Raw genomic sequence first — 21,446 nt, 5'->3', positions numbered from 1 at the left:
ATTTATGGTTTATTCCATCCTGACAGGCTTTGACTCTGACTGGTCAGATGGGGTGGGCCCCTGGAAGGTGAATAATGATGACCATGATGAATTCCCAATATCATTTTCTATTGCTTCTAACTGCAGTTTAAGAAGTTGGAAAAATTGTTCCAAGGGCTAACTGATGTCTTATTGTTGAATAAATATCCTGACTGTGCTGGTTCAGAAAGAAAAATAACTGCAAATACTCCTATTGTAGAAATTTAACATAGAAAATTGTTGCAAATTACAAAGAAAAATGATTTTATTTAGTTTTTCCCCATTGCTGAAGGATATTTATCGGCCACGGCACAGGGAAAAATGCATTTTTCCTACTGAGTTATGCCGAGGGATTTTCTTCCCCCTGTGATAGCAGACTGTAAATAATGCTTTGTTTGTAACATGGCAATTCCAAAAGCTTCATAACTTCATACGTCCAAATGATATGCATAGCTAGCTTGGATGAAAGAAAAAACACTCCGGAGCCACGATGAGTTGCTAGCCCTTGATAATGTTCAAAATTGCGGGGAATATCTGACAAATCTTTTTTTGTCTGACAAAGTCTCCTGACCTGAAATGTTAGTTATCCATGTTCTCCCGTGAAGCCACCTGACTTACTGAGTTGCTCCGCAACTTTATGTCTTATTTGTAAGCCAGCATCTGTTTGTTGCCAAAACTTTGTTTGTGGTTGTGTGTGAGAGATTTTACTTTGAACTTCTACCTGCAAGTTGAGATTTAGTGAGCTGATTTGTTGTGCTTCCTTTTTTTCCAGGGCCGAATGGATGAAGATGTTCAAAACGTATTACTTCAGATTTTAAAAATGCACAAATATCATGAGCAAGTCCTGTGATGCTTTTTAAGACGTCTCAGTATTTTATTGATAATGAGCTGTTTATTGCTCACAATGACACAGTTAAAACTATTTAGTACATTTTATCTTCTAATTTTTCAAGTTAAGGACACAGCAATTTAAAGGGAAATAGGGAAAGAGGATCTGTGGCATGGAGCCTATCTTCTTGAATGGCCAACATGGGAAATTGAAACCAGTGTGTTGGGTGAGTTGGCCCATGCTGATGTATAATAATATGGGTGATGTAGGCCCATACTGAGAGTATAATAATATGGAGCCCAAAACAATAAAGTGGAAATACTTCATGCTAATCAATTAATGGTACTCTTTTTTTTCCCTTCCACATCCAAACACTAAAGGCGAAAATATCCTTGAGGTAGCAAGCTGGTGTCCATTGGACAATAATATTAGGCCGGTTAAGGTATATTTAGTCAAGACACACAATAGACATTGGAGAATTTCAATGGGAGAATGAAACTGGGTTTCATTTAAAAAAAAGAATTGTCCCCAGTGTGTGTAGTACAGTGTTAATGTGCGGGGATCGCTGGTCGGTAAGGACTCTGTGGGCCGAAGGGCCTGCTTCCGTGCTGTATCTCCAGACTAAACTGAATTAAATGAAGGTGGAAAAGGCAAGCGTTGAATTGCATAGTTCATTCCAGATCCAAATTAACAGATTTGCTCCAACTGCTACAAACATTGTCTACACTCTGCACAATTCTCCTCCACTTCCTCCTGACCCATCTATTTTTTATTCCATTCTTGTATCTTCCATTAAAATGCCATTTGCATTAGCCCCCAAGAGTAGTGAGTTCCATGGATCATTCGTTTTCTGGGTGAAGAAGTTTCTGCTGAATGTCTTACAGAATTATTGCTGGTTCTTTTATTTATCGTCCTCAGGACTGGTAATCCTTACAAGTGGAAGCACCTTTTGAATGCCATCAAACAGAAGGCCAGGTCTCAATTCCTGCTCCTTCTATTACTCCTGCCTCGCCTCCTATTCCATACATAAACATTGTGAAAGTGAGGCTCCTGTGAGCTCCAGGAACTGGAAAATCCTTGATGATGATTATCTTTGTGTCTTCCAGACCCTCAGGTTATCACAGATTGTTGTTCTCAGTATCCAGGCTCATCCCTTGCTCTCTCATCCTGACCCAAGTGCATTGCTAACTCACATCTGACACCTTTTAGGCCCTGCCTGCTTTAGCTTTCAGGTGAAATATGTAAAACATCAAAATAGCAACTGCAAACTCAGTTTATTGCTCCTTGTGAAATTTTGTGATGCGTCACATGGTTGTTGTCTTTTCTACAACTTTAATGATGGCTTTTCGAGTGATTGACTTTATGAACAGCGTTCTGAGGGATGTTACGAGTCTTGTGTATAAAAGTAAATATGTTTAGAAAACACTTTCCAAGCCAAACATATAATAGCCATGAACATGCCATTTTATCTTCCAGTTGTGCTCATGCATAATGCCAGGAGCGCAAATGTTGCTTGGATGTGTCAAGAGTAAAGAGACAAAAGTGCTTATTTGTTATAAGCAGCAGCTATGAACCAGAACAATTACATTCTTTATTTGCTGCAGCTTTACAGGTACATTAAATACAACAGCAAAAAATAAATAAATAAATATGCAATAAATGATCAGTTATTCTACGTAAACTAGACCATATTAGTACAAAAACCAAAGAAAATGTAGCAATCATAATAGCGCAATGTCTTTGGTGGTTGGTTGCTAAGGTAGGGCTATGGTTTTGGTTGAGCAGGATAGTTCAAGAACTTGATGGCTGATGAGATTAAGCTGCTCTTGAATTTGGAGGTAATGATTCTCAGGCTCCCGTACAAGTGATAAGAGAGCGTGGCCAAGGTGGTGTGTGTCTTTGATGATAATAACTGCCTTCTTGATGTCGCGCTTCCTGTAGATCCCTTCGATGGTGGGAAACTCGGTACTTGTGACAACAGCCTATTATATATGTTCCAACTGTCTAAGTAATCCAGCGCAGAATGGAGAGCCGGCGAGATCGCACCCAATATTGAGCTGTAGTGGCAGTAGGTACAGTATATTGATGTAGTTCCACGTCATCAGCTGGGAATTGATTTACATTGTAACCAACCTCTTGAAGCATTGTTACACAATGGATGTGAATATCAGTAGTTGGTAATTGTCACATTGCTCTTCTTCGGCTATGTTGGAATGGATTGTGTTATGGATGTCCTTTAGTAGTAGTGAAAGGTTGAAAATATACATCCAGGTTTTAAGAATGTGGTTAGGTGCACTATCAGGGCTGGACATTTTCCAAGTGTTCACCCTCAAGAAGGATCTTCTATGTTGGCCTTGGAGACTGAGATCACGGATTGTACGATATACAATCAATGTTTTATTGACTACAGCGGTATAAAGTTACGAGAAAAGTAGAGCTGAGGCCATAGATCAAATCGGCAGTGCAGGTACAAAGGCCTTAAGGGCCACTCCTGATCTTATTTCTTATGTTTTGATCCAGTATATATGCACTCATGTGAACTATTTCAATGTCCTCCCTAGTTTTGCATCTCCAACCATCCTGTGACCTGCTCCCTTTCCTATGATCTCTTGTCCCAACTATGATCCATCACCTTCATTTTGATCTCCATAACCCAAGGTCTCTCACCCCAACCTGGGACTTCCCACCACTCCCGCAAAACAACAAATTTGCTGCCAGTCAATGATATTTAATGAAGTTCAGATAATTCCTGGCCTTATCTAGTGTCAGGATCGATTGATCATCCACATCCTCCAATTCGATTATTTTTATGACCTATATCGTGGGAAAACAAATCCCTTCGTTCAAATCCCACATTGGCAACCTGAATGTAATGTAAATTGAATGTAATGTTTTTGGGTCATTTAGAATCTAACTGCATAATAAACACCAGATAAGGATTAGATTGTCACAAGAACCCAAATGGTTCACTAATATCTTTAAAGGATAGGAACCTGTCCCCTTTTCCAGCTTAGCATCCACGCATCTCCATGTGAGGGATGCTACCCTTAGAAGAGGGTGTTAGGGCAAATGCTAGCCATCAAAATGCTCTGTTGCCACTTTAATACGCTATAGTTAGCGACTTCTATGGAGCCTGAGTGCAATAGTTCTCGGTCCAAGATTCAAATCTTTAGACAAGGCGGCATCTTTTGCTAAATACAGGTTAAAATTATAGTACAAACTAATTCTTCACTATGTCAGCAGCTCTGTTGGGAAGTAGAGAATGAAGTTATATAATGACTTCCTAATGCTGCTCAAATTTGAAATACACCTAATAAATACATTCATGAATCATTGCACATTTTTCCACAGTACATAAATGATATGCAAGGACTTCGATGAGAGTGACCTGTACTAAAATTTCAGATTAGTCCACTACACAATTCACAACGTTAAAAACCAAAGATGCTCCTTTGTCATGTTGTAAATACTGTCATTGATCCTGAAACTGTTAAGGAGCATGAAAATTCTGTTCCCCAGATACCTCATGGAAAACAGGAAATGTCTGTATCAACAAGGCAATTTGTTGTTGCTTTCATTTGAAGATGTTATCAACATCCCTTTGACTAACTGCACCCATTTTCTCTGAATAAACAATTACAGTTCTGAATGGTTGTGCCTCTGTTTCTGGTGGGATTCACATCAAAGGCCTTTCAATTGCAAAGCAATAAAATGATTTTCCACTTGTTCTCTGTTCACCTTTTTGTTTATCTGCTTGCCCCATTATCACCACACATTGTTTTGCACCATGGTCACCTTTGTCATTTGACCACTTCTGTTCTCCGCCTCCCATTTCTTGCCCCCTTTCCCCTACCATTGTACAGACTTAAAATCACTCGTGAAAAATCTAGATCTAAAATCTAGACAACACCCATAGTCAGGATCGAACCCTGGATTCTGGCATTGTAAGGCAGCAACTGGCCCACTGTGCCACTGTGCTGTGATCTGGTGAAATTTGGGCTCGCAAGTGTGATCTCACCAACAACCTTCACAGCTCTGGGCAGAGCAAGATGTCACATGTGGTGAAATAACACAGCCAGCACAGATCTCATGTTACAGAGGGCTCAGGCATAGAAGTTGGTGTTGAAAGGATGATCAGACTTGTACGGCACCTTGGAATGTAGACAAGCAACTCAATAAAAGAACGAAGAAGGCATAAGCCATTGTGCGCCAAATAAACTGCCAACAGGAATCAGATCTTCAAGTTGAAATCTAGATTGAAAGCGAATGACAAATGCAAAATATGGCTGACCATGAAGAATATTGAGAATCGTGGGATTGGCATATGTAGTTTTGGAAACTGTGTGATTTTGCATCCATCAACCTTTCACGATATCTGTGCCTGATAGGATAGATGAGTGACTATCAGGAGGGGCAAGCAGGTAGTGCAGGAGTGTTCTGTCTCAATCCACTCTCTATAAAGTGTACCATTTAGGGTACTGTTGGGGGGTGGCCTCTCAGAGGAAAGCAATGGCAGCAGCCACATCAGTGGCACTGCAACTGGTTCAAGTTCAAGTTCAAGTGAGTTTATTGTCATGTGTCCCTGTATAGGACAATGAAATTCTTGCTTTGCTTAAGCACACAGAAAATAGTAGGCATTTACTACAAAACAGATAAATGTGTCCATATACCATGATATAAATATATACACACATGAATAAATAAACTGGTAAAGTGCAAATAACAGAAAGTGGTTATTAATAATCAGAGTTTTGTCCGAGCCAGGTTTAATAGCTTGATGGCTGTGGGGAAGTAGCTATTCCTGAACCTGGTTGTTGCAGTCTTCAGGCTCCCGTACCTTCTACCTGAAGGTAGCAGGGAGATGAGTGTGTGGCCAGGATGGTGTCGGTCTTTGATGCCAGCCTTTTTGAGGCAGCGACTGAGAAAGTCAAGGTCTAGATGATCGATAGTGATAGTGACTCTGTAATCAGAGGCACAGTGGTGTTTCTGTGGTTATGAGCCAGAATCCAGGGTGGTGTGTTGCATCCCTGATGCCATGGTTAAGGATGCCTCAAAGCAGGCACTGGATATTATAAGAGGTGTAGGTAGGTGAGCAAGCAGAGATCAGCATCCATATTGGCACTAATAATATTAGCAGGAAGAGAGATGAGGTCCTGCAAAAGAAATTTAGGGAGTTGGATAGAAAGTTACAAACAAGACTGTTTGTAATCTCAGGATTACACCCTGCTAGGGGCAAGAAGTATGAACATTGTTCAGATGTACAGTGTTTAGCTAACCTTCTGGTGTGGAAGAAACGGCTTCAGATATTGTGATCTCTAAGTTCCAGGGCAGGTGAGACCTGCACATGGATGGGTTGCACCTTAACTGGAGGTGTACCAATATCCTTGCAGGGAAGTTTGCTAGTGCTACTCAGGAGGGTTTAAATAAGTATAGGAGAGGGGGGGATTGCACCTGAACAGTCAGTCAGCAGACGGACAGATTGAGGGGAAGTTAGAGGTTAAATCAATTAAATCAAATAGAAAGAACAGGCAGGACCAACATAATGAATACAGTAGGACTGATAGTCTGAATTTATTTTATGTTTTTATTTTAAAATAAGGAGTCTAACATGTAAAACAGAGGAGCTTAGAGCATGGATTAGTACATGGAACTTAGATATTGTCACCATGACAGAAATTTGGTTGAAAGAAGGACAGGACTGGCAGTCAACATTCTAGAGCACATTTGTTTCAGAAATGATAGAGAGGGCTGTAGAATTGTAGGAGTTAGAAACATAGAAACATAGAAAATAGGTGCAGGAGTAGGCCATTCGGCCCTTCGAGCCTGCACTGCCATTCAATATGATCATGGCTGATCATCCAATTCAGTATCCTGTACCTGTCTTCTCTCCATACCCCCTGATCCCTTTAGCCACAAGGGCCACATCTAACTCCCTCTTAAATATAGCCAATGAACTGGCCTCAACTGCCTTCTGTGGCAGAGAATTCCAGAGATTCACCACTCTCTGTGTGTAAAATGTTTTCCCCATCTCGGTCCTAAATGATTCCCCCCTTATCCTTAAACTGTGACCCCTTGTTCTGGACTTCCCCAACATTGGGAACAATCTTCCTGCATCTAGCCTGTCCAACCTCTTAAGAATTTTGTAAGTTTCTATAAGATCCCCCCTCAATCTTCTAAATTCTAGAGAGTACAAACCAAGTCTATCCAGTCTTTCTTCATATGAAAGTCCTGACATCCCAGGAATCAGTCTGGTGAACCTTCTCTGTACTGCCTCTATGGCAAGAATGTCTTTCCTCAGATTAGGAGCATTAGTTCCAAGATCATGTTGTGGCTACACTAAGAGAGAACATCTTTGAGGCCTCGTCCAGTAAGGCCATATGGGCATACAGTAGATGCAATAGTAGATTATACTATTGACCAACCCGATAGCCAGCAGGAGCTAGAAGATCAGATATGCAGACATTTCATGGAAAGACGTAAAGCCAACCTGACTACTGATTTTAGTGCAGGGGATTAGATGGGCTAGAATTTGTTAGGTGTAGATAAGAGGATTTCTTGAAACAACATATAGACAATCTAACTAGGGATGGGGCTAAATTTGAGCTTACATTGGAGAATGAGCTAGGCCAGTGATCAGTTTCAGAAGTGAGCATTTTGGGAACAGTGACCATAATTCCATACATTTTAAGATAGTTATGGATAAGGATAAGACTGGACCTTAGGTGAAATTGTTAAATTGAGTATAGCCAATTACAGTGTTAGGCTGGAACTGGAGAAAGTAATTTGGGAGTGACTGTTAGAGGTAAATCTACAATTGACGTGTGGGAGTTTGGTTAGAGTTCAAGGCAAGCATGTTCCGGTGAGGATGGAAGGCAAGGATGGCAAAGTTTGGAAACCTTTGCTGACAAAGATATCATTAGTCAAAAAGAAAAAGAAAGCATATGCAAGGATTAGGGAGGTGAAATCACCCAGGGCTCTTGTGTGATATCAAAGGAATTAGGAAAGGATTTAAATGAATGAATGAATTAATGAATGGATGAATGAATCTCTTTATTGTCATTGCACATGGTACAACGAAATTTAAAAGTCAAATGAGAGATTAGGAGGGATAAAAAGGACGAAAGAGAGAATTTATGCCGGGAGCCAGAGAAAGTAGGTGAGACACAAAATGTTCTACGCATAGATATTCACCAAAGAAGAGGAGGTGGGTGATGGTGAGATGGGAGGAAAATATTGCATTAATAGCGGGGAAATTATTGGAGAAGATTCTTACGAACTGGCTTGATTCGCACATGAAAGGCATGGATTTATTAGGGATAGTCAGCATGACTTTGTGCCGACGAGGTCCACTCCCACAAATCTGATTGAGATTTTTGAGAAAGTGACAATGATGATTGATGAGGGTAGGAGGGGTGGATGTTGCCTACATGGACTTTAGTAAAATATTTGACAAAGCCCATTATGATAGACTGGCCCAGAAGATTTAAATTCAGCCCAGGCGTTTGTGGAGACTAAGTCAATGGATATTTTCCAAGGTGGAGATTGACAGATTCTTGATTAGTAAGGGTGTCAAGGGTTATTTAGTTTAGTTTATTTAGAGATACAGCGCGGAAACAGGTCTTTCGGCCCACCGAGTCCACGCTGACCAGCAATCCCCACACATTGACATGATCCCAACACAGACTACGGATAATTTACATTGACACCAAGCCTATTAACCCTACAAACCTGTACATCTTTGGAGTGTGTGAGGAAACCGAAGATCTCGGAGAAAACCCATGCAGTCACGTGGAGAACGTACATACTCCGTACAGACAAGCACCCATAGACGGGATCGAACCCGGGTCTCTGGAACTGTAAATGCTGTGAGGCCACAACTCTACCGCTGCGCCACTGTGCCACGGGTTATAGGGGGAAAGCAGGAGAATGGGGTTGGGAGGGAAAGATAGATCAGCCATGATTGAATGGTGAACTTGATGGGCCGATTTATTCAGGTGGAGTTTATTTCTTAAGGAAGTAATTTACAGCTGTTTATGTAAAAGTAGAGATTAAGCCACAGTAAATTTCCAGGCAAACTCCAATGGTTAATAATAATAATAATAATAATAATAATAACTTTATTTATAAAGCGCTTTTAGACAACATCAGTTACCACAAAGTGCTGTACATGGGAAGTCAACAAAAAGTTATTACAAACTACTAAAACCATTAAGACGACAGGACTATAAAAACAGTAAAAATTAAAAGACATTAAAAGCACTAAAACAGGAACAATGTCTCAGCCAGTGTCGAAAGCCAGTGAATAAAAGTGAGTTTTTAGGGAGGATTTAAAGATGGACAGTGAAGGGGCCTGTCTGATCTGCAGCGGCAAGGTGTTCCAGAGTGCCGGGGCAGCAACAGAAAAGGCTCTATCCCCTCTGAGCTTCCGCTTAGACCTTGGTACCTCAAGGAGCAGCTGATCCGCTGACCTGAGGCACCGGGTAGGAGCATATAGGTGGAGCAGCTCAGAGAGGTAAGGCGGGGCGAGGCCATTCAATGATTTAAAAACAAATAAAAGAATTTTAAAATGAACTCGAAAGTGCACTGGGAGCCAGTGAAGGGAGGCCAAAATTGGCGTAATGTGCTCCCTCTTTCGAGTTCCGGTTAATCACAAACTAAATAAGGAAACAAAATCATTGTAATTACTTAGGAATTTGTCAATAATTGTCAAGTAAAATTAGGTTGATTCTGCATTTTGAACTCAACCTTTTACAGTGGATAAAGGGCAGAATTGCAGCAAACTTTCCTTTTTCCAATCCTTTCCCTGAAAGAGTAAGTATTTGCTTTTGCAATTGAATTTTCCAATTAGTTAAGCATTGAAAAGAAGTTGAAGCATTGAGGAGATGAAGTATACTCTAAAGAACAAGTAAAACAATGCGATCCGACTAGTTTATGGTTTAAAACATTTCAATACAATTGAGCTTTGCAGCTGCAATATTGAAGGTGTTACTTCCCCTGAAAATGTTGGAGAGTTTTGTTGAATTGAAGTTAGTGCAGGGATACGATGCAGTGATGTGAGTTGGAAAGGATTTTTTCTTGTTCCAGATTATAGCAAGTGGTGCACATTGTTTTCTCTGCGCTTATTCTTCAGACTACTTAAGCCAGTCAGTACAAATGGATATGGTATGTTCAGTGTATTTCTATATGTTTAACAATGTGCTCAGCTGTATACTAGTATTTCTGCACTCATGACAATAAATAATAATATTGTGAGCTCTTGTGGCAGTGCAATGTGGCTACGTAAATGTAGTAAATTATCTGCACCTAAAATGGTAGACAATCAATTCAACAAATCTTTTTTAGGAAGAAACAGCCTCCCAGATTACTAACAATTTCTTGGCAGTTAAGGGACTGTCCCACTGTACGAGGTAATTCAAGAGTTCTCCCCTGATTCGAGCTCGTGCAATGTACGTAGCGGGTACGCAGGAGCTCGTGGATGTCACGTAGCGGCTCGTACAAGTAACGGTAGGTACTCGGGAAATCCGGTAAACTCGTGACGTTTTATCAACACTGCGAAAAATGTCCACGAGTAAAAAAATACTCGTGATGAAAAAAATTGTTGCTTTTTACTTGTACGAGCCCCTACGTACCCGCTACGTACATTACACAAGCTCGAATCAGGGGAGAACTCTTGAATTACCTCGTACAATGGGACAGGCCCTTTAATGTGCTTGCTAGGAAATGTTTGATTTGGCCTTTCATTGCCAACATTGCCAATAATAATTAGGTGGCGAATGAAGCCTGACTACTCTTCAGAGATGTATCAGAGCGGGATACCACAAAAGTGATTGTAACATTTCCTCCCCAACATCCCTGCCATCAGACATCAATATGAAAGTCAGGACAGCTTATGCTGTTTGCTCATTTTCACTAAGAACTTAACTAATACCATTCAGTTTTGCTAAGAGCATCCTTACAACACACAAGTTGCAATACCGAAACAAAGTGCCATTATTTGACACTGAGCTGCAAAAGAGGATATCAGAGGAAATTTACAAAGGTTTGGATAAAGGGATAGAATTTAAGGAATACCATTAATATGAGTGTGTGAATAAATCGAGGGGTTGAGTTGTGGAATGTCAATGCGTTAAGTCTGCTGTTGTGGAGAGGTTACACTTGGGAATGCACAGAACCACAGTGGCAAGGATGCATGTACCTTGAAGGTTTGAGGGGCTGGAGCAGGCTACAGAGACTGTGGTGGGAGGGTGAGACGATGCTGTATCCAGAAAATAAAGGCAAGGATTTTATAACTGAGGAGCTGGTAGAGTAGGAGGCAGTGTATGTCAGCAAGATCAGCTCATGGAGTCATACAGCACAAATACAGGACCTTCGGCCAGATCCGTCCACGCCAACTAGGTTTTAGAACTGAGAACAGTTTTTCAGCTGCCTCTGGCAATGCGATTCATTTGTACCACACTCTGTCACTGGTCTCTCTGATCAGAGGAACTTTGTTCCATTCGCCTCACTATAGTAGTGGCTATACTCGACCTTACAACCTCCCTAGAGCATAATAGTGGTGTGCAGGTGATTGCCACAATGTATTACTTGTGCTAATTTGGTGACTTGGATCTTTCGGCTGCTGATCCACATATAGGTCTCCAAGCTGTAAATGGAGCTACCCATCATCGTTTGTGCTGTGATGGTGCTGCTAAATACCAGTGGTGCAAAAGAGGGTCAACACATCATGGCTGGTGAGTAATTATCTGCACCCGTTTAATACGTCCAACATGCACACCAGAAATGTTGCATGCTTCATGGCTTGTGCATTATTGCTATGCTGTAGAGAACCAAGGAGGACTTTCAACATCGGCATGGGTGTAGGTAATGTAGTCGCAGATTATTTTCCGTTCTTGTTCCCAGAAAGGAAGACTGGACAGTCTGTACACAAGATGATTGGATATCTTATAGTAAGAGGCTTTTAGATGGGCACATAGATGTGCAGGGAATGGAGAGATATGCATTTCATGCAGGCTGGGGAGGTTAGTATAACTTGGCATTAGGTTCAACATGGATGTTGTGGTCTGAAGGGCCTGTTCCTGTCCTGTACTATTCTATGTTCTATGTTCCTTTCGAATGAATGAATGAATGCATGTATGAATGAATGAATGAATGGATGAATGAATGATTGATACTTTATGTAGACTCAATAAGAAAAGAAAATGATCCATGCCCATTTTACCTACATCCATGCAAACGCTATCAGCCTCCTCATTTTGTGACGACATAGCAAGAATGTAATTTCATATCTTCGACCTACAACATTAATCCTTTCTCTCTTCCCACAGACGTGGCCTGGCCTGTTTTTGTTTCAGCAGATTTTGTTTTTATTTCAGATTTCCATTATATGCAGATTTACTTTTGATTTACATGCATTAATTATTGATTGTCATTGAAGCTGGTGGTGTTTCCTGGTTGAATTTAAAGGTGCTGTCACGTACTATGGGGAGATTGGGAGGAACATCACTCTGAGTTGCAACGTCTCAGCCAGTGAAGCGGCAGAGTGGAGGCTGAACAACTCGCAGATCAATGAGACCACAGAGGTTCATCTGACTGGAAACGACCTCGCCATCTTCAGTGCTCATCCATCCAAGGAAGGGGAGTACAGCTGCCACAGCGTGGAGACAGGCAACACTTACAGCAGAATCTTTTTGCTACTGGGATGTAAGTACATTCAGTGGAACACCATTTGCCAAACTGTCCTTCTTTTAGATGCACTATATCTTAGGACTTTGGGGAGTGTGTAGAGAAGAGGGATCTAGAAGTGCAGATACATAGTTCTTAGAAAGTGACATCACAGGTAGATAGGGTGGTGAAGAAGGCTTTTGGCACATTGACTTTCATCAGAGTATTGAGTATAACAGGACGGAGGATAAGTTACAATTACTCAAGACACTGTTCAGGCCACATTTGGCATATTGTGTTCAGTTTTGGTTACTCTGTTATAGGAAAGGTATTGTTCATCTGGAAAGGGTACAGAGAGGATTTATGAGGATGTTTCCAGGACTTGAGGGCCTGTTCTAGGGGGAGGTTAAACAGGCTAGGATTTTTATTTCTAGGAGCACTGGAGGATGAGGAATGATCTTATCGAGATGTAAGAAGCGGATTACATAGAGTAGATGCACAGAATCTTTTAAGGTGAGGGGGGCAATATTTAATAGGAACTTGAGGGACAACTTTTTAATACAAAGGGTGATGGGTGTATAGAACAAGCTGCCAGAGGAGATAATTGAGTCGGGTTTTATCACGTTGTTTAAAACAACTTTGGACAGTTTCATGGATAGGATAGGTTTCGAAGGTTATGGGCCAAACGCAGGCCGATGGGACAAGTGTAGATGGGGCATGTTTGTCAGCTTGGGCAAATTGGGCTGAAGGGCTTGTTTTCATGCTATATAACTATAGCTCTATGACATCTTCATATACATGGAGAGAACCGCTTTCAACAACATCAGGATATGCAACATTGACAGTCAACTTACACCCACTCAAAATATATATCTTAATGTACACCTCAATTTATAGCTCACCGATTTACACAACCTCAACAATGTCAATTGGTAAAGCTCACCCTTACACTTCCCCCCATATCCCTTGACTCCGCTATCTTTAAGAGCTCTATCTAACTCTCGCTTGAAAGCATCCAGAGAACCGCCATCTGAGGCAGAGAATTACGCAGACTCACAACTCTCCGTGTGAAAAAGTATTTTCTCATCTCCGTTCTAAATGGCTTACACCTTATTCTTAAATTGTGGCCCCAGGTTCTGGACTCCCCCAACATCGGGAACATGTTTCCTGCCTCTTTCATATCCAAACCCTTAATAATACAGGATGGTGAACCTAACATTGGTGAATACATTGCTGGAGGAGATTAAGAGGAAAAGATTTATTGACATTTCGAAAGGGTTCATTAGGTATAGTCAGGACTTCGTTTGTGGGAGTCATGTCTCATAAATTTGATTGAGTTTTGTGAGGAGGTAACAAAGCAGATTGATGAGGGCAGGGTGGTGGATGGTGTCTACATGGACTTCAGCAAGGCTTGTGATAGGGTCCTGCATGGTAGACTGGTCTGGAAGGTGAGATCACAAGGGATCCAGGATGAATTAGCTAGTTGGATACAAAATTGCCTTTGTGGAAGGAGTCAGGAGGTTGGTAGTAGGATAATATGTACGTTTGCAGAAGGCACCATATTGGTGGTTTGCTGGGCAGTGAAGAAGGGTGTCTAGGGTTACAACAGTTTCTAGATCAACTAGGAAAACAAGCAAAGGAATGACAGATGGAATTTAACTCTGGCGAATGCAAAGTGATGTGTTTTGGGAGATTAAATTGGGCCAGAACATATGTAGGAAATGACTGGGGCCTGGTGAGTGTTGCAGAACAGAGCAGATCTCTGAAAGGGATGACACAGGTAGACAATGTAATGAAGAATGTACACAGATTATTTGCCGTCATGAGACAGGGGATTGAATACAAAAGTTGAAAAGTAGGGTCTGAAGAAGGGTCTCAACCCGAAACTTCACCCATTCCTTCTCTCCAGATATGCTGACTGTTCCACTGAGTTACTACAGCATTTTGTGTCTATCTTTGGTTTAAATCAGCATGTGCAGTTCCTTCTAGACAAAAGTTGGACTGTCGTGTTACAGCTGTATAGGATGGGGGTGAGACCTTACCTAGAATATTGTCTGCAGTTCTGGTCGCCCCACAATAGACACAACGTGACTAAACTGGAGAGCATGTAGAAAAACGCACAAGCATGTTGCTGGGACAGGGGTGTTTGAGTTGGCTGGGCTGAGTGCTTTCGCTGGAACAAAGGAGACCGAGGATTGAATTTACAGAGGTTTATAAAATCATCAGGGGCATAGATAGGGTCGATAGTCAAGTCAAGTCAATTTTATTTCTATAGCACATTTAAAAACAACTCTCGGTGACCAGTGCTTTACATCCGTGCAGGTACTAACGTGCTCCATACAGTGGTACATAGATCAACAATACATACATAAATACATACATACAGTGCTCCCTCACAGGACCTCAAGAAAGGCTTGTGAGTAGAAATGAGTTTTAAGTCTAGACTTAAAAGAGTCGATGGAGGGGGCAGTTCTGATGGGAACAGGGATGCTGTTCCATAGTCTAGGTCCTGCAACCGCAAAAGCGCGGTCGCCCCTGAGCTTATGCCTAGACCGCGGGATGGTTAGTAGCCCCAAGTTGGCCGACCTGAGGGACCTGGAGGTAGTATGGTGGGTTAGCAGATTTTGGATGTAGGTTGGGGCAAGCCCGTTAAGGGCTTTGTATACATAAAGGAGGAGCTTGAAATTGATTCTGAACCGCACTGGGAGCCAACGGAGAGAGGCCAGAATCGGGGTGATGTGGTCCCTTTTTCGGGTGCCTGTTAGGAGTCTCGTTTTGGACCAATTGCAGGCCAGACAAGGATGATTGGCTGATGCCAGTGTAAAGGGAGTTGGGGTAATCAAGGCGGGAGGAGATAAATGAGTGGATGATCTTTTCGAGGTCGTCAAATTGGAGGAACCATTTTATTTTAGCTATCATCCGAAGCTGGAAGAAGCTAGCTTTTACCACGGCATTGACTTGTTTGTCAAATTTCAATGCGGAGTCAAATATCACACCAAGGTTTTTGACGTGAGGTTTGAGTAATGGGGTAAGGCTTCCAAGGCTGCCTGCTATCGTTTTTATGGAGTCCGAGGGGCCGAGCCGGATGACCTCAGACTTCAGTAGGATGATCTCAGATAGTCACAGCGGTGGATCTAGGGAACAAGCTGGGTGAAATACACCATGGCTATTTTGTACAGTGCAAGCAAAGAGAGGCACGTCACAGTGAATGGTGCCTTCATACTTTGAGGACAATATCCTAAAGAGTCGACGGTTTGCCATAAAAAGTTGTAAATTAAACCTATGTGAATGGAGAAGGTCCTACAATCTGTTACTGATTCTGAATCTGTTTACAGTACTACCACTGATTCTGAATTACTGATCACAGAGATGGATTTGGGTCACTACCATTCCTCGTCTCAATTTTCCTCATTCTTATTTGCAGATGTCCCAGGAAAACCCCAACTCAGCTGTTGGTCAGTCAGATACCCATTGAACGTGGTCTGCACCTGGAATCTGGAGAAGCCGACCAACCTCCCCACTGAGATTAACACCACATACAGGTGATAGATTTACAACAAATCAGGGAACATCTGTTTGTGTGTGAGAGATGGGGGTAGAATTAGCCCATTAAGACATAGGGGCAAAATTAGGCCATTCGGCCCATCGAGTCTACTCTGCATTCAAACATGGCTTATCTATTTTTTCTTCTCAACCCCATTGCCCTGCCTCCTCCTGTGACCTAACCAATTACTAACCAAGAACGTATCAATCTTCACTTTAAAAATACCCAATGACTTGGCCTTCACTCCTCAGCTCCATTCCAAAGGTTTGTCCTTTTATTCTGAGGTTGTGCCCTCTGGTCTTTCCCACTACTGGAAGCATGATCTCCACATCCACTCCACCTGGTCATTTCTGGATGATCAATTTAGAACTGTCCTTGGCAGGAGGGAGGTGAAAGGGAAACTTATTTATGGAGGGAATTGTTGGAACACGGGAAAAACAGGATGCTGTAAAGGATGCTGGGAATACCTCCAGGGAAGTGATCGTGAGTCCAATCAGAGCACAGTGTCCAATGGCCGAACTCTGATGGTAGGTCATTATTCAAGATCATGTGTGTGTGTGTTAGTTGTTTATGTGTGTTAGTTGTGTGTGTGTGTGTTAGTTTGTGTGTGTGTGTGTGTTAGGTGTGTGTTAGGTGTGTGTGTGTGTGTGTGTGTGTTTGTGTATGTGTGTGTGTTAGTTTGTGTGTGTGTGTGTGTGTGTGTGTGTGTGTGTGTGTGTGTGTGTGTGTGTGTGTGTGTGTGTGTGTGTGTGTGTGTGTGTGTGTGTGTGTGTGTTGTCTGTTGTCACAATAATGTGCCTGTAACGCCACAGTAAGTAAGAATTTAATTGTAAGTTTCCTGACGCATATGACAATTAAACATTCTCTCTCGTTCTATTTTGCACAATAACATTCCCATATTTCTGAAAGTTATGGAACAGAAGTTGTTAAAACCTGCTCGAGTGCCGGGCCGCTGCGGGGCAACTGTACAATAAAGGACATCAAACTATTTTCGAAGATTCCCTACAAGGTGATAGTGACAGCAACAAACCCCCTGGGATCCCGATCCACCATTAAAGAATTCATTGTGGAGAAGATAAGTACGTGGCAGAGTCAATCTATTCCAGTGTCAAAACATATAGATATTGACCCATGTGGCACAAGTTTCGCAAGCAAACACATATGTGTTAAAAATCTATTGTTCCAGTTTTGGGAAACGATACCACATGATTAATTTTGAAACATATAAGATTGTTAAGGGCTTGGACACGCTAGAGGCAGGAAACATGTTCCCGATATTGGGGGAGTCCAGAACCAGGGGCCACAGTTTAAGAATAAGAAGTAAGCCATTTAGAACGGAGACGAGGAAACACTTTTTCTCACAGAGAGTGGTGAGTCTGTGGAGTTCTCTGCCTCAGAGGGCGGTGGAGGCAGGTTCTCTGGATGCTTTCAAGAGAGAGCTAGATAGGGCTCTTAAAAATAGCGGAGTCAGGGGATATGGGGAGAAGGCAGGACCGGGGAACTGATTGGAGATGATCAGCCATGATCACATTGAATGGCGGTGCTGGCTCGAAGGGCTGAATGGCCTACACTTGCATCTATTGTCTATTGTCTAATTTTAGACACTGCCTCTGGTGGGTAGATGAGTGGAAAGTTGGTGTACATGTGAGAGAAAATCAGTTACAGGGAAACAACTGTTTGAAGAGGACTGATGCGGCACCTCTGAGAGCCAGCATAGACCTGATGGGTTGAATGGCTCTTGTGTCGAAAGGCAATATGAGAAAATGTGATATGATGGGTGGGACATAATTCACTCCTGGGATATCAGGATTCCCCAGCTGGTTGGAAAGTTTCATGCTTGCATTAGAGACATTTATGTTGATTAGGGAGAGCAGTCAGGGCCTCCAGCATGGCCGGTAACATCCATGTTTTGTGTGTATGTAAAAAAGCCACAAATTGCTACGTAAGCCAATGTACATAAACCAGTCAGTTGACACTCTGAAGAAAAGATTTATTTACATTTAGCAGGGTATAAATCGAAGGACATGGCTTTTGTCAAGAATCCTAAATGTGTCTCTCTCCTCCAGTTAAACCGGACCCGCCGGCTGATGTCAGCCTTTCTCCAGTACCCAACCAACGTAAGAAGCTGCTGCTCCAATGGAAGCCTCCTGCAACCTGGCCCAATCCACAGCTATTCACACTGAAATATATCATAAGATACTGGCAAGCAGGATCCAACAGACCCAGAATGGTAAAAGCAATGTTTTCTGTCATCTTTAGAGGGATGTCAGGGTGGCACAGTAGTGCAGTAGTCGAGCTACTGCCTGACAGCGACAGAGTTCTAGGTTTGATCCTGACGTCGGGTACTGTCTATGTGGAGTTTGCACATTCTCTTTGTGACCATGTGGATTTATTCCGGGTGCACCCGTTTCCTCCCACATCTCAACGTGCGGATTTGTAGGTTAATTGGCCTCAGTAAATTGGCCATCGTGTGTAGGATAGAGCAAGAAGAGGATTGAGCAAAGCGCAGTTGGAGGACACCATGCAGGTTATCAGTGACTATTTCATCCAACTGCACCAGCCACAGGCATAGACCCAACCCCATTCACCAACAGTTGCTTGACTTGGTTTCCCTCTGATACTTGACCTGCACAGTTCCCGACCTCAAGGGATCAGTTTTAACTGTTGCGCCAGGCTTCCACCTCCCTCTGCCAGTCTAATTAGTATCACCCCCACCCGTTCTTGACTCCTTTTGACTTTTGGATACCACAATGATTAGGTTTCACACATCGATCTGCGGTGGGCCCTCGACATAGTGTGGGAATGGTCTCATAAAATATAGAACATAGAACAGTGCTGAAGAAAGACACAAAAAGCTGGAGTAAGTCAGTGACACAGGCAGCATCTCTGGAGAGAAGGAATGGGTGACGTTTCGGGTCAAGACCCTTCTTCAGAGCCTGAAGAAGAAGGGTCTCGACCTGAAACATCACCCATTCCTTCTCTCCAGAGATGCTACATTTCCCACGGAATTACTCCAGCTTTTTGTGTCTAACTTCGGTTTAAACCAGCATCTGCAGTTCCTTCCTACACCTAGAGCACTGCACAGGAACAGGCTCTTTGGCCCACAATGCTTGTCCCGATCACATTGCCAAATTAAACTTATTTCAACTGCCCGCATATGTTCCAAATTCTTCCATTCCCCGCATGTTCTTGTGGCCTGCTAAATGCCCCTTAAGTAATATAATCGTGTTTGCTTCCACCACTTCCTCTCCCACCCTGCTCGAGCAGCAGGCACCAACCAACCACTGCATTAAAACAAACCTATTTTACACATCTTCTTTAAACTTTCCCCTTGCACCTTAAACTAATGCTTTCTAGTACCTGACATTTCTACTTTGCATAATACTCTATCCATTCCACTTAGCATAATACTCTATCCATTCTACCTTTACCTCGTATGATTGTACAAACTATCACCTTTCTCCATGCCCTTTTGTATCAGCTGTTAATTACAGATGTAGAACTGGTGTACATAAAAAGACACAAAGTGCTGGATTAACTTAGTGGGCCAGGCAGCATCTCTGGAGAACATGGATAGGTGACGTTTCGGGTCAGGGCCCTTCTTCAGACTTAAACTTCAGACACAAATCAACCTCCCATCTCTTGAAGATAGACACAAAGTGCTGGAATAACTCAGCAGGACAGGTCCAATCTCTGGAGAAAAGGAATATGTGACGTTTTGGGTTTGAGACCCTGCTTCCTTCTATTGACTCAATGCCTCATTGACCTCATGCTACCTCAGTGAGGCCAGCAGCATAAACAAGAGTGAATGTTCCCTGTCCACTCCCTCTTCTCCCCTCTCCCATCAGGCAAAGTATAGAAGTGTGAAAACACACACCTCCAGATTCAGGGACCGTTTCTTCCCATCTGTTATCAGGCAACCGATCATCCTAGAACAATCAGAGAGCAGTGCTGAACTACTATCTACCTCATTAGTGACACTCAGACTATCCTTGATACAACTTTGATACAACTTTGCTGGCTTTACCTTGCACTAAACCTTATTGCCTTATCATGTTTCTATACACCGTAAATGGCTCGATTGTAATCATGTTTTGACTTTCTACTGACTGGTTAGCTGGCAACAAAATCTTTTCACTGTACAAGCGACAATAAACTAAACCACACTAAAACCGTCGAGCAATATCCTATTTCTTGGTGTCCACATTGCCTTTGGACTTTGGATTAATTCTTCCTTTTATGTCCCACAGATTGAGATCAACAATCTCACCAACTACACTCTGAGTGGTCTGCGATCCAGAGCAGTGTACTTTGTACAAGTGGCAGCAAAGGATTTTGTTGACAATGGCCAACCCAGTGAGTGGAGCCCGACCATCTCTGCACGCCTGTGGTCCAAGGAGTGACACTGGCCCCTCTGAATCTATGCATCTTCCTGCTGGTAACTTAGTTTTACTAGCATCTACAGTCTGAAGGAGTAGATGTGTAGACTTGGAGCGTTTATCTAAAGAGTTCCTATCGAGGCACAGTGTCCGCAATTTAGAACATCTCTTCTTTGTGAATCAAAAGCTTCTTAAAATGTTGAGGTATAATGCTGTGGGCAGCAGTGCCATGTTTGTGAATTAAATCCTCGTTTGTTCCATAAAATCACAGGTAGGGGGCGTCATTGTGAAGATTGGTGCACTCTCCTCCCTGTCCTTCCAATCCATGATACAGTAAACCCTTGTTTCAACTGACCTCTTTAAAACTGATTTTAGTTACAGTGGACGGACCTACTGATGGCTGGCAACACCACCCCCGACCCACATTGCCTCCCCGATCACTTCAGGCTGGACCCACTACTGCAACTGCCAGCCCACACAGTGTCCTCGGCCACTTCCAGGCCACATGTGCCATCTCACATGCACTCCGGCAGCCTGCGGGTCACGACCATTGACTTCACCAATTCTTCCCACTATTGCAGCCACCAGCAGGCTTGCCATCAACTCACATGGATTCAGGGCCTAGTCCCAGACTGAGTCTGAAGAAGTCTTAACCCAAAATGTCACCTATCTATGTTATAGGAGACAATTGGCACCGACAGAGACCATCCCCCCCCCCCCCCCCCCACCCCCCATGGTCCATTATAGAATGCAACTCTTGGTTCCGTTTTTTCCCTTTCTATTAATGCATTCTGGCGTGCTAATCATACCCCAGCAGCCTGCTGTGAGCAACATTTAATACAAAGAAGCATAATAGCCATTTTAAAGTTATTTGGTCCTGCCCCACAATAGATATTTCCTGAAGAAGGTCTGAAGAAGGGTTGCGGCCCGAAACGTTGCCTATTTCCTTCGCTCCATAGATGCTGCTGCACCCGCTGAGTTTCTCCAGCTTTTTTGTGTAACCATAGATATTTCC

General features: G+C 42.6%; 3 protein-coding genes across 6 annotated transcripts in view; 2 read left to right on the top strand and 1 right to left on the bottom strand.

Moving 5' to 3' along the window:
• The window catches only part of LOC129711241 (ankycorbin-like), a 43,247-nt gene extending 40,826 nt beyond the window's left edge, over positions 1–2,421 (top strand). For all 3 annotated transcript variants that reach the window (XM_055658757.1, XM_055658755.1, XM_055658758.1), the window contains one exon: positions 791–2,421. In XM_055658757.1, coding sequence (XP_055514732.1) covers positions 791–868 — 78 coding nt within the window. In that variant the 3' untranslated portion in view covers positions 869–2,421. The remainder of the gene's footprint in view (positions 1–790) is intronic.
• Positions 1–21,446, bottom strand: part of LOC129711242 (elongation factor 2) — a 523,480-nt gene that overhangs the window by 502,006 nt on the left and 28 nt on the right. The gene's annotated exons all lie outside the window — the stretch shown is intronic.
• On the top strand, positions 9,569–21,441 carry LOC129711250 (interleukin-27 subunit beta-like). The gene is made up of 7 exons (XM_055658775.1): positions 9,569–9,658; positions 11,481–11,577; positions 12,311–12,547; positions 15,933–16,050; positions 16,962–17,131; positions 18,119–18,282; positions 20,303–21,441. Exons 2-7 carry the CDS (start codon positions 11,496–11,498, stop codon positions 20,453–20,455), a joined length of 924 nt encoding a protein of 307 aa, XP_055514750.1. The 5' UTR covers positions 9,569–9,658; positions 11,481–11,495; the 3' UTR covers positions 20,456–21,441.

This window comes from Leucoraja erinacea, chromosome 29 (genome assembly GCF_028641065.1).
Source record: "Leucoraja erinacea ecotype New England chromosome 29, Leri_hhj_1, whole genome shotgun sequence".
Taxonomy (NCBI): Eukaryota; Metazoa; Chordata; class Chondrichthyes; order Rajiformes; family Rajidae; genus Leucoraja; species Leucoraja erinaceus.
Note: the sequence above shows the minus strand (reverse complement) of the source record. Positions and strands in the feature narration are given on the sequence as shown.

Coding starts and splice junctions, on each gene's coding strand:
- LOC129711250 (XM_055658775.1), top strand. CDS start 11,496: ATGGAGCTACCCATCATCGTTTGTGCTGTGATGGTGCTGCTAAATACC. Junction 11,578..12,310: donor GGGTCAACACATCATGGCTG/GTGAGTAATTAT, acceptor TTGAATTTAAAG/GTGCTGTCACGTACTATGGG. Junction 16,051..16,961: donor GAGATTAACACCACATACAG/GTGATAGATTTA, acceptor TATTTCTGAAAG/TTATGGAACAGAAGTTGTTA.